The sequence below is a fragment of the Polypterus senegalus genome, chromosome 1 (assembly GCF_016835505.1).
Source record: "Polypterus senegalus isolate Bchr_013 chromosome 1, ASM1683550v1, whole genome shotgun sequence".
Lineage (NCBI taxonomy): Eukaryota > Metazoa > Chordata > Cladistia > Polypteriformes > Polypteridae > Polypterus > Polypterus senegalus.
Window position 1 is genome coordinate 15,452,717 of NC_053154.1, and position 26,799 is coordinate 15,479,515.

Below are 26,799 nucleotides of genomic sequence, written 5' to 3' on the forward strand. Positions count from 1 at the left end.
CCGGCATAAAAGGAAGCCCACTGCCACATATGGACGAATCAGACTCGCAGAGGGCAAAACTGGTGGAGAAGGAGGAGCAATTGGTGATTTATTGATCATTTATTGTATTGGTGGCTTATTATTGGAGAGTTGGTTTGGCATTTTTATGATTATACAATCATGCCATTCTGTATTGGTTATCTTGGGCACTGCCATTTGGTAATTGCTTTTGTTTGTGGAGACGATGGCTGTGGCCTCTCACATAGGCATCTAAGCTTTTGGGTCCACTGCAAAAATAATAACTGTATTTTTTATGATACTTGGTGGGACAGGTGACATAGCAGGGTCAAGAGGTTCCCAGAATGTGACAAGGAGTGTGGAGCTGACCCGGACCATCTCAAATGGTGTGTGCAGTGGGATAAGCCGCTGGTGGTGAGTCTTTTTTTTTTTTTTTTGATTGATTGTTTTAAAAGTTCTCATTCTTTTAACCCTTTAAGCCCTGACATCCTATTACTAGTACAAATATGCAGCCATTTTTGTAAAGCATAGGTAAGTTTGTAGCCATTGGAGCCGGGCGTGCTGCTATTTGTGCAGACCGGGGAGAGGTGGCAGTTGCTTTGGGTGCCGCCTGGTGGCATACAGTCCGTGAAACACGGAAATGACAATGAACGCTTCTGTGCACCACATAGTAAGTAGCTCTACTTTCAATTTTACTTCCTCAAGAAGATGGAAGTATTTGGCAGCTATTTTATAATAATAGTGATCATTTTTTTTGTTTTTTCATTTTTGAGCTGCCTAGACATTCCAAAGTTAGAATATCTCACAAAATGTCCGCACATAATTTAAGAGACACGACCTGAGCAGCCGCTGTTGGATATCCTTAGTAACATTAATTTGGCTTATTAACAAGAAGCCATTTGCCCTCGGAACTGCTCTACTATCTTCCTTCTCTACACGCAGTCCACCCCGCTTAGAGGCCAGTGGTCCCTTTGACTTTAATGCTGCTGACTGCAGCTCTGCAATAGTTCAGCTTGTGACTTTAGGGTCTAGCAGTCTTCGAGAGTTAGAGAATCCTTGAGTAAGTATTTCATTTTGTCCGCAATCTTATAACCTGCATACAACTCAGTAAAGTAGACCATGGGGAAGAACAGCAGGAGTAGGACCCACGCTGATAAGCCGAACCAATAGCAGGAGCCAAGCTGCGTGATGTCACTGGCAATGTCCTGTCGATGGTGAAGGGTGAATATCAACCAACTTATGAAGAAAAAGACGCCTGTGGGGAAAAAAAAGGATAGTGTTACATATCAAGTATTAAAGAGCAATCAACACAATGGAAATATTTCACTTTCAATATGTTTGTTATGTAAAATTGTACTTCTTCATGACCAGAGTCAAGCTTCGGAAAGCATTTGATAAGGAGCCACATGAGAGGCTGGGCATCAAACTAATGACGTGGGAATTCAGGGTAATGTGTGTAGGTGGGTGCAGAATTGGCTCAGACACAGAGGCTGATGGTGTGAGGAACCTCATCAGAATTGGGTGAAGTTAAGAGTGGTGACCAGCAGGGGTCAGTGATGGGGCCACCGCTGCCATTTGTAATAAATATAAATGATTTGAATAGGAATATACTGTAGGTAACAAGCTGGTTAAGTGTGCAGATGATACCAAGAAAGGTGGATTGGCAGATAATATGGAATCTGCTGTTTCATCACAGAGGGACTTGGACAGCAGACAGGCTTGAGCAGATTTGTCGAAAGCAAAATTTAATGTAAGTTAATGTAAAGCATTACATGTAGGAAGTAAAAATGTTACATTTGAATACACAGTGGGAGGTCTAAAAATCAAAAATACAAAATACAAAAATATGAAGGATTTATCAGTCATAATGGACTTATCACTATCACTACCACAGATGAAGCCACTAGATAGATAGATATTGTAGATAGGCAGATCTGTGAGACCCTTTGAGACCATCCCCAATGACAAAATATGGTGGACATGCCTGTCAAGGGTTGCTTGTCAGATTTGCAGCATTACTGAGGCAACAACAAGTTCGCTACAAAATGCGTCTGTCACCCGATGGTTGTTGATGCAGGGAACATCTCTAATCCGGCCATTGACCTGGCCCGCTCTTTACTTTTCTGTTTTACCCCCTCTAGGATGACCCGGTCCCAGCCGCTGATCCTAACAAAGAGGACTATTTGTTTCTGTACTGAAGGGAGCCAAGGCAGGACAACTGATAATGTATCTGTTTATTTGCTGTGTCTGTGTATATTGAAGTGGTAGCTGCCATTTTAATAAATAATCTGGCTGTTCCTGTTTTAACTTGAATAAAAATTTACATAGATAGATAAATGTATGAAAGGCACTATATGATAGATAGATAGATAGATATGAAAGGCACTATATGATAGATAGATAGATAGATAGATAGATAGATAGATAGATAGATAGATAGATAGATAGATAGATAGATAGATAGATAGATAGATAGATAGATAGATAGATAGATAGATACTACTTTATCGGTTCCCTAACCTCCAAAATAAATCACAAGGCCTCATCTGTTCCACTATGGAGTCCCATGCTTCTGCCACCTACTGTGCTTACCATGACCCCTCTCTTACTTCCCTGCCTTTGATGTAGCTGCTGTTTTTCCCAGAGAACATTTAGTCATGCCTACTGCTGACTAGTTCCATCCTTTTGATCAGTTTTGCCACTTTAATCATCCCTAATGTCACCAGTGTGCTTTCTTCTTCTATTATTTGATGGCCATTTTCGGCCTATGCTGTGCTCCTCTTCTGCCCAGTCCACTCAAAGCAATCCCTCAGTTACCTGACAATCCCTCGATTTATATTTTTGCTCAGCCATTATGTGTTAGATCATTAAGTCCCAGAAATCAAATTTAAAAAAAAAAAGTTGTCAAATATACTGGTGGCCAAATCAAACCAAATGTTAAAATCTGCTGCTATTTCACAGAAAAGTTAATTGGCTTAGAAGATTTTTGCTCACAGCTGCTGAAGAGCCCCAACTTAATCTGATTTATGACATTTTAATTAAATTTTACAGTCAAAGGGAAGAAAAGAAAGAATCATTAATTATGAAAGACTTTTTTATTTTTTCAAATTGTACTTTTCCAAATGTCAGTAAGCCTTTTGTTTGGTGCCAGGACTGCCATAGCTACAGTATGTGTCTATGCCTCAGTCTTTTTCTCAGTCTTATCCATGCATTTTCTAATTATGCCTGCTTAGGATTGTGGGGAAGCAGAGCCTATCATGGTAGCATTTGGCTCAAGACAGGAAACTTGTCCAGGAGGGGGCACTGGCATAACACAGACACTGACCTGCTGCCATCAGTTTAAGGTTTTGAGGAGGCAGTGCCTATCCTGTCAGTATGAGACAGAAACCAACCTAGGAGGGCACGCAATGCTAGCATTAGAATATGGCACACGTGTTACATTTCTGACCCGTTTATTACAGCTTATATCTGTAAGTGGGAGATGTCTATTCTAACAGCATCGGGCATGTGGTGCCAGTCTAACATGGAGCACATCCTTTCATGTTATGATCTGCTGATTCCAGTTCAAGGTGATGAGGAGGCCGGGCCTATCCAGGTAAAATTAGACTCAAAGTAGGCACAAGTCCAAATGGACATGGCAGGGTAACCACAGGGCCCATTGATACATACAGTATATACAAAAAACACACAGCCACCTGGCCAGTTTGGTGTGTCACTGTCTGAACCAACATTCACTCTCTATGGAATATGGGAAATGTGAATAAAATCATGGGGACCTCCAGCTAACGGACCCTAATTTGTACTTTTTATAGCACCCATCCATTAATCCGTCCATCTGTTTTCAAACCTACTTATCTTGAGCAGGGCCATGGGGAAGTCGGAGTCCATCTTAGCACTGGGAGGCTCTAAAATCAATGCAATCCCACCATATGACATCCCTGAGCAGGGTGCCAGTCCATGACACTCACACTGGACACCACCAATTTGCAAATGTTCAGTCAAAATTTGATGAACGGTAAATCTGTTCAAATTTAATTGTTCACTCAACATTCTTAATGTTAAACGATGGTCTGATCTCACAAGAGTGTTCACACGTTCGATGTTTTCATTGGTTTTCGAAGTTGAAGTCCTCCCTGGTGTTCATCTTCAACGTGTTTTCTGCCTTCCAAAAATGATTTGTGCCAGCGAAAAACTTGAGCTCGGGATAAAGAATGTTCCCCATAGGCCTGTTTTAACTTTTCAAACGTCACACTTGCCGTTTAATGGCACAACGTTGCTCCAAATTCCGCTGTTCCATTTTGCGTGACGCACAACCAAAAACACAACTTCGCCAATAGCAGTCAAAAAAATCACGTAGTTAACGGAAGGAGTTGAAACTCGCACTGAGCTATGGGAGGGTACTGATACACGTGCTCTATCAAGGACAGCAGCGCAGCGTTGCCAGATCGCTTGCAGTGTTGCCAGTCTCACTACTTTTCTGCCACACCCTCGTATATATTGAAAGAGACGGCCGGCAGCTCAACCAGGCCAGGAGGCACAGTAGATGGAAAGATGGAGGAAAGCAGCTTCTTTAGGGCACTGCCTCCCCCGAGACGCTAGAGGGCAGTTCCCACAGGGTACCATGGTTCTTGGAGTTCTGTATCTCAGCCTTATTGGGTGCTGTGGGTGCCACCAGGGGATGCTGTGGACGAACCATGGGCATAAGATGTCCCCCTGACCTGAATGTGCTGGCAGGTCATCTCAGCAGAAGAGTAGAAGCACTTTTGGGTTGGACAATATAAAACGGACTGCCTTAATCACAGTCGGAGAGCCAGAGTCGGGTGGAAGGTGGACAAAGCTTGCTGGGAGGCATGGAGGAGAAAAGAAAGAAAGAAAGAGAGAGAATAATTGTGGGCTGTGTTGCTTATTTACTCATTGCTGTGGTGGTGGAGAGCACTGCGAAGAATTTACAAAGAATAAACGAGTTCTTGGTGCTTTTAACTTGCGTCCTCAGAGTCTGTCTGTTGGTTCTGAGGAGCGACAGTGCCCTCTAGTGTCCACTATATATATATATATATATATATATATATATATATATATGTGTGTGTGTGTGTGTATAGATATATCCATCCATTATCCAACCCGCTATATCCTAACTACAGGGTCACGTGGGTCTGCTGGAACCAATCCCAGCCAACATAGGGCACAAGGCAGGAACAAACCCCGAGCAGGGCGCACACACACACACCAAGCACACACTAGGGACAATTTAGGACCGCCAATGCATCTAACCTGCATGTCTTTGGACTGTGGGAGAAAACCGGAATACCCGGAGGAAACCCACGCAGACACGGGGAGAACATGCAAACTCCACACAGTGCGGAACCGGGAAACGAACCCAGGTCTCCTATATATATATATATATATATATATATAACTGTACATTTGATTACATCTTGCCTGAAGAAGGGGCCTGAGTTGCCCCGAAAGCCTGCATATTGTAATCTTTTTAGTTAGCCAATAAAAGGCGTCATTTTGCATGACTTCTCACTACATTCATAATGGCTAACACAGTACAACACCCTAGTACTAATATATATATAGGCCGGCCCTTGTGATTCGCAGGTTTAAGATTTGGGGATCTGTCTATTCATGAACTTATCATCAATTATTAAATGGAAATTATTTTGTGAATTTTGCGACATATTGCAGAAATACACAGATGATGAAAAAGCAACTTAAATGCTGTCCTAATTAAATGGACTGCAAATTCCCACTGCCCAGGTAGTGCTGCATCATTGGGCAGCTTTGGCTGTTGCAGGTTGAAACACGATGAAGTGCAACTTTTAAAAGGGAGCCTTAAGATTGTTGGGTGTCTTTCTCCTTTAGCACTTCAATACACAGTGGGATTAAGATTACAGTTTTCTCTGGATTTATGTTCTTGTCCTGTGCCCACTTATTCACGATTATGTTTGTGGATTGGAAAATGAAAAGAACAGAGCACGCCGAACTTGTACAAATCTTCACTTATATTGGCATCATGGTAGGGCAAAACCTTTCATATCTTTCAGGAGGCTGTTCACAGGTGATATCATTTCATAAGTACACCACCATCGTCTACATCTGCAGAACACTCGGGACTGCGTCATGAGTGTTGTTTATCGTTTTGTGCTTAGTGTTTTGCTGGATTTCTTTTGTATCTGTAATGTTAATCATTTTTATCATTTGCTTCCATAAATTCACACACAAATTTATTATAAGTTACATTTTGAAAAAAGTTACAGGTCACTAAAGAACTGCTGACACCACGCATCTTGGTCTCGGCGACTAGTCTCACATGTGATTTGCTGCCACAGTGATCATTCTATCTTATGTCTCTCACAATATTTTACATCTTATTTAGTGCAATAAACTTCAGAATACACATTAATCATGAGCCTAAAACGTATTTGCATTCAAAGGTGTCCTGTGGCCCTAAACCCCACAAAGCAATATTTATATATTACCTCTGACGTGAGGCCCAAGAGGAACGACAGAGGATTTGGCCATCTAGGCAAAAAGATAACCTTGTGTCCAGCTGGTATAAAATAATGGATGAATCAACAGAAGCCAGAACTCTGGAGTGGTTCCATCACCCCATGCGCGAAGCGGGCGGGATCCTTGTAGGAGAACCTTGTTGGGACACCTTTAGAGGGTCCCTTGGGATGGATAGAGAGTGCTGTTGGAGGAGAACTACCCTACTTTGTCTATGGCTCAGAAGTGCTTCTTAGAGGAGACAGAATGGCATCAGAAGAATTCTTGGGTTCAACATAAAAGGAAGTCGGCTGCCACATACGGACGAGTCAGAGCTGGGAGGCAGTGGGCAACACTCAGTGGAGGAGAGAAGAAGGAAGAATTGGTGATCTATTGTATTTATTTATTGTAGAATTGTGGCACTTTACTGGAAGGAGGTATTTTGTGAAAGTGCATTGAGAAATAAATATTCTTTATTTTATTCTATTTATGTGTGGTGCACTGCTGTCTCTGGTTTGGGACTCTCTGGTGCCCCCTTGTGGTTAATATACATATACATATGCTATACATATAGTCATACACGTGCGATTGGCAAATGACCTAAGGGCTCATGTGGAATGATCTGCCTGCTACTATAAGAGATGCCCCTTCGATCTCAGATTTTAAATCCCAGCTGAAGACTCACTACTTCAGTTTAGCACACCCCGACTAGAGCTGCTGATTAACTGTACAGACTGCATCTCCATGGTTAGTCATTAGCACTAAAACATAAGTAAAATTAAAGTTATAAATGGATACTAACCCTCACGTATTCTGTTTCTCTTCTCGGTACTCAAATGTGGCACTTGGTGCCACGGCCCACCTGCCAAGTTGTTTTGCCTGCCTAAGGTAAAGTCATCCCTGATGGAAGTTCACAGGAATCGTGGGAAAGATGGGTTGTTTCATTGGATTGGCTGGCCCAGTGCTGTTCCAGCTGTGGAATGGCCATATCGGGGAGGCAGCTTGATGGATGAGGTCTCCAGGACTCTAAACAAATCCAAATCATATAATGGGATATCATCTACTGTTAAATTCTGCTCTGTACTTCTAAAATTTTTATTTTTATACTGTATTGAGGATTTGTTCTGTTCTGTGTATTGTATTGTATTGACCCCCTTCTTTTTGACACTCACTGTACGCCCAACCAACCTGGAAAGGGGTCTCTTTTTGAACTGCCTTTAATGAGGTTTCTTCCATTTTTTCCCTACAAGGGTTTTTTTAGGAGTTTTTCTTTGTCTTCTTAGAGAGTCAATGCCGGGGGGCTGTCAAGAGGCAGGGACTGTTAAAGCTCATTGTGGCACTTCTTGTGTGATTTTGGGCTATACAAAAATAAACTGTATTGTATTGTATTGTATTTTGACTGTAATTCCATCCCGGACTAAGGGTTGGCGCTGTTGCCTAATGTCTCTCCTCTTAGTTTCATCTACAAATCTGATTGACAGCAAGGTGAGTTGTGACATCACTTCCAGTTTCTGATCTCCTAGACTCGCCTCTTCCTCTCCACTGGCCTCTTAATCGGCTCCACTGCTGTCTGTAGTCAGTTTATTGCAAGAATTGAGTATGAAAAGAGGTTTCCAGCAATGAAGATTATTTTTTTTGTTATTTTCCTTCATCAGTTATACAGCATTAGTCTGTGGGTGCCCCAGATCTTTAAGCCCTCGGTATCTTTTTTTTTTTTTACAATATAAATATTTTTGTTCAATATATTTTTTTGCTAATTAAATTTAATCTCGCTAAGTTTTTCTTATTTTTTCAAATTATTTTATTTCAAGATTTAATGATTGATTTTTTTAAGACTTTTTCACTTTATTTTTGTAAATTGCCTTGCTTTGTTTGTTGCCTTGGTTAAAGGTGTCTGCTAAATCTCTCTATTATAAAAAAAATCCTGGAATGGAAAAGCAAGGCGATGATACGTGATCTTCTTGGAAGTTCTCGGAAGACGTTTAAAAGACCCGCAAGACAAAAGAGACTTGCCACGGAGCGTCTCGAGGTGACTGTAAACATTAGACTTGGTGCCAAGAGACTGTCCCAGGGCCATCTCGGGGTGACATGGAACATGAGATTCTTGCAAGACACGCCCTTCTTACAAAAGATATCATATAAGAGCATATCCATCAAAAAACAGTCAGTCATGTAAAAGCACGTAGTTTACACAGATCCTGTGCTCTCAACACATATAAAGCATATAAGGACAATACGGAGAATAGAGACCCAAAGGCGTTGGAGAGAAAAAAAAGGCAGATGAGAGATTATGAAAGTAGTGGATTTCGAAAGGCTCAAACAAATGATGGCGCGATACACAAGCAGCGAAAGGTACAGAATATGAAAGCAGTGGAATTCGAAAGTATTGTAGCGTCCCAGCCAGGTTGAGGCCTTTTTGGTTTTAAATGACTGTTAGGTCCTATTGAGGGAGGGTGGAGTACAGCACAGAAGACTGATAGCGGGGTATTGATTGATACGGTAAGGGGAGGAAGGGGCGAGACCCGGGGGAGGAGGGATTGGAGAAGGTGCTAGAAAATTGTGTTTGGGGTTAAGAAGTCGCGATTGTTCAAGTAAAACGTCTGTGACACTTTATTACGTCAGTCACTACAGTATCTAAAAAAAGATAGTAAAGATCGCATTGACGCAAACAAAAGGAAATGAATCATCAGGACCAGGTGTAATTGAAAAAAGAGCAGGACAAATCGAGGTCAGAAATAAAAGGCAAAGAGTAGACAACAAAGTCTTTTCACATTCGCATCATTCAATGCACAAAACGTAGATTTACACAATAATGGACCATACGCTATGAGAATCTGTGGTCCCGCAACAGTTAAAGCAACGACAAGTTGAATTTCAAAGAATACACAGTTCGGTCAGGTGTATATTAATGATCATGGAGAAGCGATGCAAATTTTAACAGGCAAAAAGAGAGGTAATGTATATATTCTGGGAATAACATTACATATCAAAGGAGACCGTGCTATGCCATTCGTATTAAAATGTTTACAGTTTACCATGAGAATAGCTTTTGTTATGACAATCAATAAATCACAGGGACAAACATTAGAAAAAGTCAGATTATTTATTAGAGAAACAGAAACAATCGTCACTCACGGGCAGTTATACGTTGCGTTGTCACAATGTGTGTCCAAAAAATATTGTTTTTAATGAAGCTTTTAAGTAAAAGTGCAAATAATGAAATGGAAACAATTCCAAAGAAAAGAAAACTAAAATTGTACACTCACCTAAAGGATTATTAGGAACACCTGTTCAATTTCTCATTAATTCAATTATCTAATCAACCAATCACATGGCAGTTGCTTCAATGCATTTAGGGGTGTGGTCCTGGTCAAGACAATCTCCTGAACTCCAAACTGAATGTCAGAATGGCAAAGAAAGGTGATTTAAGCAATTCTGAGCGTGGCATGGTTGTTGGTGCCAGACGGGCCGGTCTGAGTATTTCACAATCTGCTCAGTTACTGGAATTTTCACGCACAACCATTTCTAGGGTTTACAAAGAATGGTGTGAAAAGGGAAAAACATCCAGTATGCGGCAGTCCTGTGGGAAAATGCCTTGTTCATGCTAGAGGTCAGAGGAGAATGGGCCGACTGATTCAAGCTGATAGAAGAGCAACTTTGACTGAAATAACCACTCGCTACAACCGAGGTATGCAGCAAAGCATTTGTGAAGCCACAACACGCACAACCTTGAGGCGGATGGGCTACAACAGCAGAAGACCCCACCGGGTACCACTCATCTCCACTAGAAATCGGAAAAAGAGGCTACAATTTGCACGAGCTCACCAAAATTGGACAGTTGAAGACTGGAAAAATGTTGCCTGGTCTGATAAGTCTCGATTTCTGTTGAGACATTCAAATGGTAGAGTCAGAATTTGGCGTAAACAGAATGAGAACATGGATCCATCATGCCTTGTTACCACTGTGCAGGCTGGTGGTGGTGGTGTAATGGTGTGGGGGATGTTTTCTTGGCACACTTTAGGCCCCTTAGTGCCAATTGGGCATCGTTTAAATGCCACGGGCTACCTGAGCATTGTTTCTGACCATGTCCATCCCTTCATGACCACCATGTACCATTCTCTGATGGCTACTTCCAGCAGGATAATGCACCATGTCACAAAGCTCAAATCATTTCAAATTGGTTTCTTGAACATGACAATGAGTTCACTGTACTAAAATGGCCCCACAGTCACTCAACCCGATAGAGCATCTTTGGGATGTGGTGGAACGGGAGCTTCGCCCTGGATGTGCATCCCACAAATCTCCATCAACTGCAAGATGCTATCCTATCAATATGGGCCAACATTTCTAAAGAATGCTTTCAGCACCTTGTTGAATCAATGCCACGTAGAATTAAGGCAGTTCTGAAGGTGAAAGGGGGTCAAACACCGGATTAGTATGGTGGTCCTAATAATCCTTTAGGTGAGTGTATATCTGATTAACCAAACACAGGGATTGGCGAGCGAAGCAAGCATGGGGTGAAGCCCCCTAGTTAATAATAATAATAATAATAATAATAATAATTTGAACAATTTCAGGAGTATGTTTTAAGCTTTTTTCTCTGCTTATATTTTGGTTTCTTGCACTGCGATTTGTATCCAGTGTTATATTATTTGATTATTTGACTATGCAGGGTCTCAGAGTAACCTGAAAACAGGCTAGAGGCACCAAGAACAAAAACATTTCACACACTCTGAAAAAGAACTGTTGTTTCTAATAAGAAATCAAGTACATCATGGAAAAATGAAGCAATTCGATTATGACAACTAATTTGTGTTTGCTATAAACAGCACCAACTGCTGCAGATGAGAGGGCAGCACCCTGCCAGGCCTTAATGCAGCGATGCCCCAGACCTAACGGTAGGTTTATGGAGCTCTGAATTTGCTCTAAATGGCTTTATAATCCTCCACTACTTCTTTCCTCAATTCTGCTGATGTTTCCTGATTCTAGAAGATTCTCTGATTTGTTGGAGATCTATCCCATTGATCCTCCTTTCTGCATCATTTTTTTAGTTTTATTTTATTTATTTGTAATTAAACATTATTACAAAAGTCATTGGTACCAATGAGCGTAAATTGTGCTTCATAAACAATCCAGGAAGAACTCCACTTGAACTCCAGTTGATCTTCACTTTCCTTGGTCAGCTCGGTTACTCGGTTCACTCTCTGTCATTCCCTCTTTAACACCCTGACTCTGAAATGGCGCTTTTACTGGGTGGTGTGGATCCTTGTAATGCTGTTTCTTGACAAAGAACTATTTTGATACGACATTAGCTCTTTGGGCTTTGAAAAGGCCCCTAATCTGCGAATGTGTCTACCTACCTAAGAAGACACCAACAGATCAAGAAAGCCTGAACTCAGCCTGTGTTATTGTAGACAGCAAGCGTTCCTTAAAAATCCAGAACCTGTCGGGATTTTACTAATATTTTAGCTTCTATTATTTATTAATGGGACCTGTTACGGATCTAAATAAAAGGGTTCTTTCTGGAAGCTTCATGTGTTCACAAATGGTTCCCCTATGGTCCCCCCTTGTTCCTGGAGGGCTGCAGTGACTGCGGGTTGTTGTTCCAAACCAGTTACTTCATAAGAAGCACTTACTGTTCAAGTAACACTTCTGCTTTACTTTAGTGGTCTCGCTCATTAAGATTTGGAACCCTTATTGCTTGTTTTAGTCTTAAACAGCCGTATTCTCAGGTTTTAATATTAGCAATAAGATGCAAAAGATAAAAGAAACCAGTAGTTCTCCATTTAGCTGTTCTCCATTTGTGTATTTATCTTGGACTATTTGGTTTAATTAAATACAGTGGGTACGGAAAGTATTCAGACCCCCTTCAATTTTTCACTCTTTGTTATATTGCAGCCATTTGCTAAAATCATTTAAATTAATTTTTTTCCTCATTAATGTACACACAGCAGTGTCTGGTTGTCTCCACACATACCGCTTAGAATTAAGGCCAAAAAGTTCTATCTTGGTCTCATCAGACCAGAAAATCTGATTTCTCACCATCTCAGAGTCCTTCAGGTGTCTTTTAGCAAACTCCAAGATAGAATTTTTTGGCCTTAATTCTAAGCGGTATGTGTGGAGACAACCAGGCACTGCTCATCACTTGTCCAATACGGTCCCCACAGTGAAGCATGGCGGTGGCAGCATCATGCTGTGGGGGGGTTTTTCAGCTGCAGGGACAGGATGACTGGTTGCAATCGAGGGAAAGATGAATGCGGCCAAGTACAGGGATATCCTGGACAAAAACCTTCTCCAGAGTGCTAAGGACCTCAGACTGGGCCGAAGGTTTACCTTCCAACAAGACAATGACCCTAAGCACACAGCTAAAATAACGAAGGAGTGGCTTCACAACAACTCTGTGACTGTTCTTGAATGGCCCAGCCAGAGCCCTGACTTAAACCCAATTGAGCATCTCTGGAGAGACCTAAAAATGGCCGTCCACCAACGTTTACCATCCAACCTGACAGAACTGGAGGGATCTGCAAGGAGGAATGGCAGAGGATCCCCAAATCCAGGTGTGGAAAACTTGTTGCATCTTTCCCAAGAAGACTCCTGGCTGTATGAGCTCAAAAGGGTGCTGCTACTAAATACTGAGCAAAGGGTCTGAAGACTTAGGACCATGTGATATTTCAGTTTTTCTTTTTTAATAAATCTGCAACAATTTCAAAAATTCTTTTTTTTTTGTCTGTCAATATGGGGTGCTGTGTGTACATTAATGAGGGAAAAAATTAATTTAAATGATTTTAGCTAATGGCTGCAATATAACAAAGAGTGAAAAATTGAAGGGGGTCTGAATACTTTCCGTACCCACTGTACTTGGAAGGAAAGTGAAGAGAAAAAAGTGAAGGACTGAGAACTATTCGTCTGCCTCTTTATTTGGATGATATCCTTAGAAAGGAAAAAAACTAAATCTAGGATATGAGAATGACCTGACATGGCAGAGTTAAGCACTAACAAGCCATTAAATTAAATTATTGGAAAGGACTGATTTCTAATTAAGCAACTGGGTTGGCACAAAAATCCGCAGCCACTGCGGCCCACCAGGACTCATTTTGCCCACCCCTGCCCTATGGCATCGCTGTGAAGACTCACGCTGGCCACCTTTTTTTTTAATGAGTGTTGACTCACCTGATCATGGTGCATGTCACAGCACTTTCGCTTATTTTGCACTATTTGTATAATGGGTGCATTATTTTGACGGATGGACGTTTATACAAATGCCTCACTGTGACGGTGACTGCTTCTTTTTAATTTTCTTCTTTGTTCAGACAAAAGTGTGTGTGTTTATTTATTTATTTATGTAAAGAGTTTCTGTAAAAAGAAAGTCAAATTTCCTCCTGGCAACACCTGAACACCAGCAAGACCAAGGAACTGGTGGTGTATTTTAGGAGGCCCAGGCCCCTCATGGACCCCGTGATCATCAGAGGTGACTGTGCAGAGGGTACAGACCTATAAATACCTGGGAGTGCAGCTGGATGATAAATTGGACTGGACTGCCAATACTGATGCTCTGTGTAAGAGAGGACAAAGCTGACTATACTTCATTAGTACGTTGGCATCCTTCAACATCTGCAATAAGATGCTGCAGATGTTCTATCAGACGGTTGTGGTGAGCGCCCTCTTCTACGCGGTGGTGTGCTGGGGAGGCAGCATAAAGAAGAGGGACGCCTCATGCCTGGACAAACTGGTGAGGAAGGCAGGCTCTATTGTAGGCACAGAGCTGGACAGTTTGACATCTGTGGCAGAGCGACGGGCACTGAGCAGACTCCTGACAATCATGGAGAATCCACTGCATCCACTGAACAGGATCATCTCCAGACAGAGGAGCAGCTTCAGAGACAGACTGCTGTCACCGTCCTGCTCCACTGACAGACTGAGGAGACCCCACACTATGCGACTCTTCAGTTCCACCAGGCGGGGTAAACGTTAACATTATACAAAGTTATTGTCTGTTATACCTTCATTGTTATCACTCTTTAATTTAATATTGTTCTTTATCAGTATGCTGCTGCTGGAGTATGTGGATTTTCCACTTGGGATTAATAAAGTATCTATCTATCTATCTATCTATCTATCTATCTATCTATCTATCTATCTATCTATCTATCTATCTATCTATCTATCTATTATATAGTGCCTTTCACATATCTATCTATCTATCTATCTATCTATCTATCTATCTATCTATCTATCTATCTATCTATCTATCTATAATATAGTGCCTTTCACATATCTATCTATCTATCTATCTATCTATTATATAGTGCCTTTCACATATCTATCTATCTATCTATCTATCTATCTATCTATCTATCTATCTATCTATCTATCTATCTATCATATAGTTCATTTCACATCTATCTATCTATCTATCTATTATATAGTGACTTTCACATATCTATCTATCTATCTATCTAAAGTTCTATTTTGGACATTTGTTTCAAGCATATTCAAATTCCTTAATAAGTATAGCTAATTATAATTAGAAAAAGGCCAATTTTGATTAAATATGCCTTTTGTGGTTAAAAAATAAAAGATCTACACAGATCTACAGTGGTTTCACAAACTTTCAAGCTACTGTAGGTTATTAATTACCTTTTAAAATGCTATCTATCTATCTATCTATCTATCTATCTATCTATAATATAGTGCCTTTCACATATCTATCTATCTATTATATAGTGCCTTTCACATATCTATCTATCTATCTATCTATCTATCTATCTATCTATCTATCTATCTATCTATCTATCTATCTATTATATAGAGCCTTTCACATATCTATCTATCTATCATATAGTTCATTTCACATCTATCTACCTATCTATTATATAGTGCCTTTCACATATCTATCTATCTATTATATAGTGCCTTTCACATATCTATCTATCTATCTATCTATCTATCTATCTATCTATCTATCTATCTATCTATCTATCTAAAGTTCTATTTTGGACATTTGTTTCAAGCATATTCAAATTCCTTAATAAGTATAGCTAATTATAATTAGAAAAAGGCCAATTTTGATTAAATATGCCTTTTGTGGTTAAAAAATAAAAGATCTACACAGATCTACAGTGGTTTCACAAACTTTCAAGCTACTGTAGGTTATTAATTACCTTTTAAAATGCCTAGCAAAAATGATTATTGTTGCAAGGTGAACTAATGTACAGTAGAGGGCGCTAAAGTATTCCACTTGCAGCATTTCATAACAAAATTTCAAAATCATGCGATCAAAAGCCATTGTGAAAGTTTTTTTAAATATTCAGCAAAAATACCCCTTTTCTCATAAATGATGCAATGACCCTCATGGGTATGAAGTGCAACTGTGTGTGCTCTGCCAGTTTCTACAAGGAAAGAAACTTTTCCTCGATTTTTTTTATCTCTATATATTACAGTAAGAATTTCAAAAACAAATTACGTCACCTTCCTTTGGCAATGCAATTTTCCCAGCATTGTGCTAACTTTTTAATGCCATCAGCAAAAAGTGTTTTTGGTTGAGCATGTAGCCACTGATGCACCGCTGCTTTCACATCATTATCACATGAACATCATCTTCCCGTCCGGAGCGCTCTGCATATCCGTCACACTAGTATGGCCATTTTTAAATATTCCAATCCACTCTACAAGTGAGAAATTTCTTCCCGAACTGAGCACACATGTGGAGATGAATTTGTGCTCCCAGCACACCTTTTCCCCAAAAAAAGCATCTGACAGAACGCCGTTCCAATTTATACATTTCGCCGCCATCTTCACCACAGGGTGACAACTCTTCTACTAAACTGCGAGGGCTTGCCAGACAGAACGAGCCACGTAATCCCCCTCAGACACAACCGATTACTACTCCTCCCACCTTCAGGATTTCCAACAAAAATATAAAAATTGCAAAAACATTTTTGAACGACCATTGTACATGTGCCAAGCTGAAAGTGAAGTGAAGTGTGCCAAGGTGAAGCTGAAAAGAAAAATCCAATAGAGACCCCCATGAAATGGTGGTAACATATTTACCTGTTGGAATCAGAATGACCATCAACAGGGTCCCGGGATGAAGAACCTTGTGGGTGTGTACCAGGGGGTGAGAGACTTTCGACCTCGTGGTCCAGCTCGATGGCATACAGCACATGACTACCAGGCAGATGCAGCCACTACAGAGAGCGAGGAAGGATGACAGGATGGCAAATATTTGTTCAGTGGCCAAAGCTGTAGAAAATAAAATGACAGAGTAGTATGAAGTGTATGCATGGTACATTAAAAAAGTTTTTTTAATAATTCATTAATCATACCCTTCATCATCAAAACATATGTAGATATTAAATAACAGAACCCATCTTCCTTCCTTCCATCCATTATTCAACCCACTATATCCTAACACGGGGTCTGCTGGAGCCAATCCTAGCCAACACAAGAAACAAATCCCAGGCAGGGCGCCAGCCCACCGCAGGGCACACACACACCAAGCACAATTCAGGATCGCCAATGCACCTAACCTGCATGTCTTTGGATTGTGAGAGGAAACCCACGCAGACACGGGGAGAACATGCAAACCCCACGCAGGGAGGACCTGGGAAGCGAACCCGGGTCTCCTAACTGTGATGCAGCAGCGCTACCCACTCCGCCACTGTGCCACCCCAAACCCATCTTCCTTTTGAGGTAATGTCCTACCAGCACTATATGCTCATTGGCCACTTTATTAGACCCACCAGTTTATTCACCCCAAAATCCCGCTCCTCCAAACAGCCAATCATGGGGCTTCAACTCAGTCTATACAGCATGTGGCCCGTTGTTCGACCAGACGTTCCAATGGCTGAGACGCATGACTTAATCATTTTTAACTGTGCTGCGGCTCCTGGTGCCGGATCTGGAGGCTGTGGCATTCTAAAAACAGATGTCCCCGTGGATTTTTTAATGCACTGCAATGTCTAAAAGTGTACAGAAAATGGTGTGACTAACAAAAAAGCTTCTGTGAGTGGCGGTTATGTGGGCAAAAAAAAACAAACAAAACTTTGTTATTGAAAGAGGCCAGAGGAGAATATCCAGACTGGGAGAAGACCAGTGCTGAAATAACAGCTCAGCAGTGGTGGGCATCTCTGAATGTCTGAATGGAGGTTCTGCTCAACCTCTATAACGCACTGGTGAGGCCTCATCTTGAGTATTGTGTGCAGTTTTGGTCTCCAGGCTACAAAAAGGACATAGCAGTGCTAGAAAAGGTCCAGAGAAGAGCGACTAAGCTGATTCCAGGGCTACAGGGGATGAGTTATGAGGAAAGATTAAAAGAGCTGAGCCTTTACAGTTTTAGAAAAGAAGATTAAGAGGAGACCTGACTGAAGTGTTTAACATTATGAAGTGAATTAGTCCAGTGGATCGAGACTTGTATTTTAAAATGAGTTCATCAAGAACACGGGGACACAGTTGGAAACTTGTTAAGGGTAAATTTCGCACAAACATTAGGAAGTTTTTCTTTACACAAAGAACGATAGACACTTGGAATAAGCGACCAAGTAGTGTGGTAGGCAGTAAGACATTAGGGACTTTCAAAACTCGACTTGATGTTTTCTTGGAGGATACAAGTGGATAGGACTGGCGAGCTTTGTTGGGCTGAATGGCCTGTTCTCGTCTAGAGTGTCCTAATGTTCTAATGAATGTGCAGCACCTCAGATCTTCAAGTTTAGGGGCTACAGCAGAAGAAGACCACAGCGGTGTTCACTCCTGTCAGCTAACAATAGGAAGATGAGGCGCGGGATCACCAGACTGGTCGACTGAAGATTGGAAGAATGTCAGTCATTGCTGAGATGAGAAGATGGAAATGGAGTGTGGGAGAAATATAGGAAATGCAAGTTGCCATTGTGGTGCCAGATAGTGATGTGTCGTTCGCGAACGAGCCGGCTCTAAGAACCGATGCTTTGAAGCGAACGAGAGGAGCCGATGACTGTCGAGCAGAGCTGAAGCTTCAGCCGCGCCAGCTCAGCTCTGCTGAAAATCCATTCGGCAGGGACGGGACTTTATTTATATGGGCACACAGAACATTTGCTCATAATGCCGGCTCGTTCACAAACGACACCTCGGACTAGGATCGTACCACTATGTGAAAGAAGGAAGGGGGGGCAGATGCTCCGAAGACAGCGAGTGTTGGTACAGGCCATGACAATGTCGCTCTATGTACCTGTCGATGCGACCGACGAGGAGCCAGATTTAAATGCAAGCGCATCGTGAAGGAAAAAAAAGAAGAGTAAAGAAATGAGTGAAAGCCGAAAAAGAAGCAGCATCTGGCTGCCTTTAAGTGATATTGGAGACTGCAAAGCTAAGTGCAGAATTTGTAATATGAAAATATCCGTTAGAGCAGCAGGGTCAACAACAAACCTGCACAGACATATAAGATCCACCCACCCATCCGTGCCACTGGAGGAGAGCGTGCCCTCTCTCCTGCCATCCACTGACCCTGGAAAAGAGACAAGTACTTCTGCTGCAGCATCCACTGTCTTACCGAAAACAGCAGGTATAACACGGTCTTCAGTTCAAACCAAAATAAGCACATTTATTCCAAAACAAATGACGCCAGACAAACAAAGAAGTGCCGACGAGGAGCCGGCTAAAATGATAGCTAGCGACTTTCAACCATTTCCCATTGTGGAGGACATTGGATTTACAACTTTTCTACAGGCCTTAAACCCCATGTATGTTCCTGGCCTAAAAACATTTATTCAAAGAGTCATTGTGTTGTGTTGTTGTTGAGATTGGCCTTTATATGTTTGCTGAGGTTTTGTGTTAAGTTGTTCATTTAAAGCTTTTATGAAAATGTTAAATAATAGTAACAGTGTATTGTAATGGAAAAAAGGCATAAAAATACGTAATGTCTGAAAACAATGAATAAGAAATTGCTTATACACAAACCATTCATAATTGCTTAATTAGACTAAAATATAAGCATCCAAGTGAGACTAAATGAAGAGTCGTAAGAGCCGGCTCTTTAAAGGGAGCCGATCCAAAAGAGCCGAAGCTTTAAAAAGAGCCGGAGTTCCCATCACTAGTGCCAGATCGGTTGTCCCAGTTTAAATCCAAACAAAACACTTTAATTTAGCTCAACAAAAATTAGGGCCACTATCCACGCTAACAGAAAAAAACTTTTGGAAATTGTATTGTATTGGAAAGGTAGTCGGGAATGAACTCCATCTCGTGTTGGCATGGAGCTCCCTCATAAAATTGAAAGTGAGGTAGTGCCATGCCGCCTTCTCCCTCAGGTTGTTGTAGGGTCGCCCTTTGGATCCGTGGATGTTTCGAATTCCAAATAAATGAAGATACGATTGAGTCTAATTTCTTAAAAAAATTATTTGTTAATGTATATGGAGATGCTTTGAAATAGGAAGAGCAACTTGGGAAGGATGGTCATCTTAATTAGTGTTAAGTGTCCAGAGAAGAGCGACGAGGCTGATTCCAGGGCTACAGGGGATAAGTTATGAGGAAAGATTAAAAGAGCTGAGCCTTTAGAGTTTAAGATAAAGAAGATTAAGAGGAGACCTGAGTGAAGTGTTTAAAATTAGGAAGGGAATTAGTGAAGACAGTGACTTTAAAATGAGTTCATCAAGAACACGGGGACACAGTTGGAAACATTTGAAGGGGAAATTTCACACAAACATTAGGAAGTTTTTCTTTAAACAAAGAACGACAGACACTTGGAATAAGCGACCAAGTAGCGTGGTAGACAGTAAGACGTTAGGGACTTTCAAAACTCGACTTGATTTTTTTTTTTTTAGAAGAATTAAGTGGTTAGGACTGGCAAACTTTGTTGGGCTGAATGGCCTGTTATATAGAATGTCTTGATTTCCATCCCACCACTGACTATACTGTGAGACTCTGAGCCCCTCAGTTAACCACCCGGCCACAAAAATCAAATGTAAGCAAACTGTACTGTAGCTCCGTATGAATAAAGTGATTTGAGAGCGTGTTAAATACAGAAAGGCGCTATATAAAGAAGGGTCAGGTTCAGTCCATATCTCAGACTCTTTACGATTCCTCAAGAAAATCACTTAAGCTGCCTGAGCTCCAGTTCTGAGGCATACAAATGAAGGATGCTAGACTTGTGAAGTGCCTTGGAATGAGGATAACCCATAGAAAGGCGCTATATAGAAAAGTCTCAGTTTCAGTCCCAGCTTCAGGTTCATAACCCTTTATGAGTCACCTAACCCGCCTGGGTTAACCAACTATAAAAAAATATGTGAAAAGTGTACTGCACCTGTGTGTTAGAAAAGTCATAGGGATAGTGTTAATTAAAGAAAGGCGCTATATAATAAAGGTGCCACATTCAATCCACACCTTTGACTCACTGTGTGACCTTGTGAAGATCCATTAACCTGCCTGAGCTCCAGTTCTGAGGCATACAAACAAAAGATGCTAGACTTGTAAAGTGCCTTGGAATGAGGATAACCATAGAAAGGCGCTATATAGAAAAGTCTCAGTTTCATCCCCACATCTAATTCCACGGGTGACCCCGAGCAAGCCTTGATTCCCAAATACATGTAAAAAATGTACTGCAGCTCTGCACTAGGGTAAGGTTAATGAGAGAAAGGCGCTATATTCATCAAAGATCACAGATTCAATCCCCACTGAACATCTAACTTAACCCGCTCGAGCTTCAGTTGTATTTATCCCATGTGAATAACCTCTATACGTGTAAAGCACGTATATAAATGAAGTCATCACGCTTTTACAGATGCCTTACAGTCTCTGCAGACCACCTCGCTTTTCCACTGAAATGAACAAACATGTCTACTTACCTCTAAAGTCTGTCAGTCCACTATAACTACTGTGATCAGCTCCGGCTGCGGTGACATTAACGGCTTTGATCAAAAGCCCCTCATCGCCAAGCCAGTAAGGCTGCCAGACTGCATACACCACACAGACACAGCCCACCAGGCCCAGCAGGGACTCCGCCAGTCTGAAAGTGGCCGTCCAGCAGTTCATCCCAATCAATGGACTGATGATGGAGATCAAGGCAGCAGCGTCACGTCTGGCTGGGCAGTCACCCCTGCAGAGAAAACGTCTCCTGTCGTAAGTGGCCCGGACCCCCGAGCGCTGCTTCCCTCTCACTTCAGTAACTGTCAGCTGAGTGTTCTTACCTCAGGCTCTCCAGCTGCACAGTATCAGAAGGCAGACCCCCCACTCCCCTCCTCCTTCAGCCAGCGGCTCCTGCCAAGTGAACCAGTCAGCCGGCCGCAGCGGAAATTCCCTTGAAAGGCAGTAAGAGAAACGAGTTCCCCCTCTAAGGTGGGCCGTTTAAAGAGAGGAAACTTCTTTTTACATGTGGGCCACATATGATGTCACCTACTGTAAGAACTGGTGGCCTTTAACAACATGTCACACACGTGGGCACCGCCAACTGTATCAGGCCGACCTGCGGCTGGAAACCCGTAAAAGGAAAGCAGAGGTGGTCGAGTGAAAAAAGAGAAAATTAAAAGTGCGCTGAGGTCAGAGCTGGGCCACGGCCAAAGAGCAGAGAGCTGTCAAAATGAGGAAAAAACACTAACGGAAAATTAAAAATATGAGTGCGTCCTGCCATATCAGATAGAAAGAGACCGCCCAACAGCCTACAGTGGAGGAAAAAAGTCATGAAAATGGGTGGATGGATGAATGCTACAATAAAAATAAACGTGTGCTGGGGCCTGGCATCCTACACTGAAGGGATACGCTTGAGCTCCTCACATTCTACATTGGACTCGGCAGAAAAGAGATGAATGTGTGGAGAAAAACACACGCGTGACTCATGACAGTGTGACCTAAAATAGGAGTAAACACCTCAGAAAAATTCATTTATCTATCTATTAATTATATAGTGCCTTTCATATCTATCTATTAATTATATAGTGCCTTTCATATCTATCTATCTATCTATTAATTATATAGTGCCTTTCATATCTATCTATCTATCTATCTATCTATCTATCTATCTATTATATAGTGCCTTTCATATCTATCTATCTATCTATCTATCTATCTATCTATCTATCTATCTATCTATCTATCTATCTATCTATCTATTAATTATATAGTGCCTTTCATATCTATCTATCTATTAATTATATAGTTCCTTTCATATCTATCTATCTATCTATCTATTAATTATATAGTGCCTTTCATATCTATCTATTATGTAGTGCCTTTCATATCTGTCTATCTAATTATATTGTGCCTTTAATATCTATCTATCTATCTATCTATCTATCTATCTATCTAATTATATAGTGCCTTCCATATCTATCTATCTATCTATTAATTATATAGTGCCTTTTGTATCTATTTATCTATCTTTATTTATAGTTTTATACAGCTTCATTCAACAAGTCCAGAGTGCTTTGAAATGTAAGTGTAAAAAGCTTAGAAAAGATTGAAAGTGAGAGAGACCCTGACAGTCAAAACGAAACTAAATAGAAGAAAACAAGGAGCCTGCCATGTGCAGAGTAAGTGGAACTCCCCAAAAGAAAGCAGAAGTGAAAACACAGTGTGCTGGTCTGGGTTCTTAAAAAGGAGTTGCTGATTTCCTGCTCCGTAGAAAAAACATTTTTAAAATGTATGAGGTCATTGTAAAAGTTCTGTTAATCTTCCAGGGGAATTTAGAGAAATAAAATTGAGAGAGAAAGTTAGGGGAATCCACACAACATGCAAATTTCAGTACCTTCAAGTCACACAAGTCAATTTTTTTTTTATTTTTTTTAAATTTCTCATCTTGTTTGCTGAGAAACCCAAGAGGCTGGTGCCAGTGGCTGGTTATTATTTGTTGTATCTGCTAAATGAGAGGGCTGTTGAGGAGCCTATAGGATATGGATATTCTGTGTATGAAATATACATTGTAAAATAAGAAAAAGCACATTCAAAGAGTGCACTCTATGAAAAGGAAACATGGAGTGTTCTTTTGGTTTATTACTGATTAACACTGGTGTAAATCAACTGTCAGCGTGCTTTCCGGGTTTTCCCTGTAAATGGATGTCTGGCCGGTGTAAGTGAAAGGGACCAGCCAAACATGATGGTGTCCCAGTAAACATCAATCAGTCTTATGTGCCCAGTTTGTCCAACTCACTGGGGCCAGAAGGTATGCTGACTGGACTGGCCATAAAAGGGAAGCAACCTTTCATGGTCTATCTATCTATCTATCTATCTATCTATCTATCTATCTATCTATCTATCTACAGTATCTATCTATCTATCATATAGTGCCTTTCATATCTATCTATCTGTCTACCATATAGTGCCTTTCATATCTATCTATCTATCTATCTATCTATCATATAGTGCCTTTCATTTCTATCTATCTATCTATCTATAGTTAGATAAATATAAAACACATAACATTATACAAAGATATACAGGTATATAAAAGGCATTATATAAAACATACTGTATATAGATAGGATGGGAGACATTATTCCCATGATGAGTGCTTGGAACAAATGACCTGATTTTTCCTAAGAGTAAACAGTTACTGATATATTCACATCAAACCCCAAGACATTTATGAATCAATGCCTTTATAGGAGACGCTGCAGGCCTCAACAAACAGTCAACTCCAACTTGGTCCCCCAAGGCATGTAACACACCCTCCCTTATGATTGTGGCGTGTCAGAAAGTACAGCACATGTCCTGTCCAGATCTGAGATCAAGATAGCACACAATCCGGCAAAGACTTTACAGACTGTCCTTTTCAACGCGAGTCAAGAAACGCAGTTTATAGCATTCCATGCAATGCATGCCCAGCGGTATTCATGAGACCAACATTTGAAAGACTCCCAACATATATATATACTGGGGGCTCTGCCCCCTGCTCGCTTCACTTGCCAACTTGCTACATGCTGGCCACTTCACATCTCTACCGCTCGCGTATGGAGATGCGGATGTACAATTTAAACAGATTGTTATTTTCATGGGAATTGTTACATATGCATAATAGAAGTAACTATTTTACATTACAGCAAGTAATTAACCATAGTAAAAAAATAGTAAAACGTAAAAAATTGAAAGAAAATCGTGTTTCATGTTGCATTAGAGGTATTCATTACATTATACGATTTTGTTCTTTTTGACTTTGAGATTAACACGCAAATACTTTTTAAACATATACTTTTAGTGTGAAACTTTTCGTCAGTATTGTATTGAATTTTGATTCCATGTTTGGACTTACATTGTGACGATGCAACGTATAACTGCCCGTAAGTGAATATCATCTCCTTCTCTCTAATAAATAAATCGACTTTTTCGAATGTTTGATCCTGTGATTTATTATTTGTCATAGTAAAAGCTATTCTAACGGGAAACTGTAAATGTTTTAATATAAATGGTATATGAAGATCTCCTTTGGTGTCTAATGTTATCCGTGGAAGATGTACTACATTACCTTTTTTGTCGCCTGTTCAAATTTTACATGTCAGAATTTTTCCGCCAAATTTCAATACAACTAATCTTGTCCTACTGCACAGCCCATCACTCAGACATAAATTACGTAATAACATTACAATACATCCTTCTTTCTACAGTAATTCAGCCAGTAGAAGGCCAAACAGTGTTAACGGTTGTAGATATTCTTCATGATATTGTAAGTTGATGTTTTCATCTTCTGCACCATCACCACCAACTGTTTCAGCAGAGTCTATTGATACGCATTTAACCAATTTTTCCGTGTAACCGATCAACAATTTTCGCATTAATTCATCGTTTCTCGGTGCTAGGATTGCCCGTGTACTCATTTCTTTTGTTGATAACCCTTCAGGGTGAAATTCTTCAATAAGATTTGGACATAATAAGTCTTCTTTTATTTGGAACTTAAAGTAAGGAAAATGATAACATTTATATGAGCTGAGAGTGCGGGAACTGTGTCTGACAAAAACATTTACACGAATGACAGGTGAGAGGACCGGCGGCGTGGGCCGTGAACCGGATATGGTGGAGAGGAGGGTGGGACTTGAAAAAATCTCTTCGCAATAGTTTAATCTTGTCTTAGATTTTCTTTTATATATATATATATATATATATATATATATATATATATATATACAGTAATCCCTCCTCGATCGCGGGGGTTGCGTTCCAGACCCCCCCGCGATAGGTGAAAATCTGCGAAGTAGAAACCATATGTTTCTATGGTTATTTTTATATATTTTAAGCCCTTATAAACTCTCCCACACTGTTTATAAATATTCACCGCAGAGTTATACAGCATAATCCCTTTGTATTCTCTTAGATATTAGGTAAGATTCATTGAAATTATGTATGTAAACACACTGTTTATATACAGTAAAACCTAAATATTATTTTAAAGATATTGAGTGTCTCCGATATCACATATGTTACAGCCATTACGATAGACAGGCCACCAGCAATAAATACGTACAATGCAAGAAAAATAGTATACAGTAAATGTGTGTACAGTGACACTAAACGTACGTACATGTACTAAGTACTGTAAGTAGAAAATTAATTATGGTTACTCACTAACAATGACACGATGACTTGTCCGATAACAATGAGTTTAATTTTACTGCACAACAAAGGAGAGCGTCACAGCCCTTAAAGGAGCCACTTCAGGCGATTGTGTAGCACCGCCGTTGTTCTTCTTCAATCCAAATCCCTAAAGCAGATTCCATCCAGACTACTGCCTTATTACATCCACGAACAACTTGTTTTGCACCCTGGTTAAAAGGACACTGCGGCCGTAGATCTTATATTCCTTTCCTACTTTTTTAATTAAAAGAATCGTAGCCTTCAACAAATGCAAAATGTTTATCTTTTCTGCAATCGTTAACATCTTCCGTTTGCGCTTGGGCACGGCCCCTGAAGCAGTAGCAGATCGTTTTGGAGCCATAATGAAGGGCTTGACTATGCACCAAGATAAACACAAAAGAGCACAACTCTTTTGATGCTGAATGAGCGAGACGAGACTTCCTGGTTAACACTGCGTTCAGCACGCAGGGACTTAACTGCGTGCTCTGATTGGTTATCTTCTCAGTCATCCGCCAATAGCGTCCCTTGTATGAAATCAACTGGGCAAACCAACTGAGGAAGCATGTACTTTAAATTAAAAGACCCATTGTCCGCAGAACCCGCGAAGCAGCGAAAAATCCGCGTTATATATTTAGTTATGCTTTCATATAAAAGATAGAGTGAAGCCGCGAAAGTCGAAGCGCGATATACCGAGGGATTACTGTATATATATATATAGAATATATATATATATTGTGGAATATGGCCTGGACACAGACAGGCAGACATGGCTTAAATCACCAATCCATC

At 40.7% G+C, this 26,799-nt stretch overlaps 1 protein-coding gene across 1 annotated transcript; it reads right to left on the reverse strand.

The window, feature by feature from the left end:
• Window positions 1-418: 418 nt before the first annotated feature.
• si:ch211-256a21.4 lies at window positions 419-22,339 on the reverse strand. Its single transcript, XM_039744143.1, has 3 exons — window positions 21,300-22,339; window positions 16,540-16,731; window positions 419-1,252 (listed from the first exon to the last, which is right to left on the reverse strand). The coding sequence occupies exons 1-3, from the start codon at window positions 21,484-21,486 to the stop codon at window positions 1,026-1,028; spliced, it is 606 nt and encodes a 201-aa protein (XP_039600077.1). The 5' UTR covers window positions 21,487-22,339; the 3' UTR covers window positions 419-1,025.
• Window positions 22,340-26,799: the final 4,460 nt, after the last annotated feature.

Coding starts and splice junctions, on each gene's coding strand:
- si:ch211-256a21.4 (XM_039744143.1), bottom strand. CDS start 21,486: ATGAACTGCTGGACGGCCACTTTCAGACTGGCGGAGTCCCTGCTGGGC. Junction 16,732..21,299: donor TGGACTGACAGACTTTAGAG/GTAAGTAGACAT, acceptor TATTTTCTACAG/CTTTGGCCACTGAACAAATA. Junction 1,253..16,539: donor GGTCATTCTGATTCCAACAG/GTAAATATGTTA, acceptor TTTTCCCCACAG/GCGTCTTTTTCTTCATAAGT.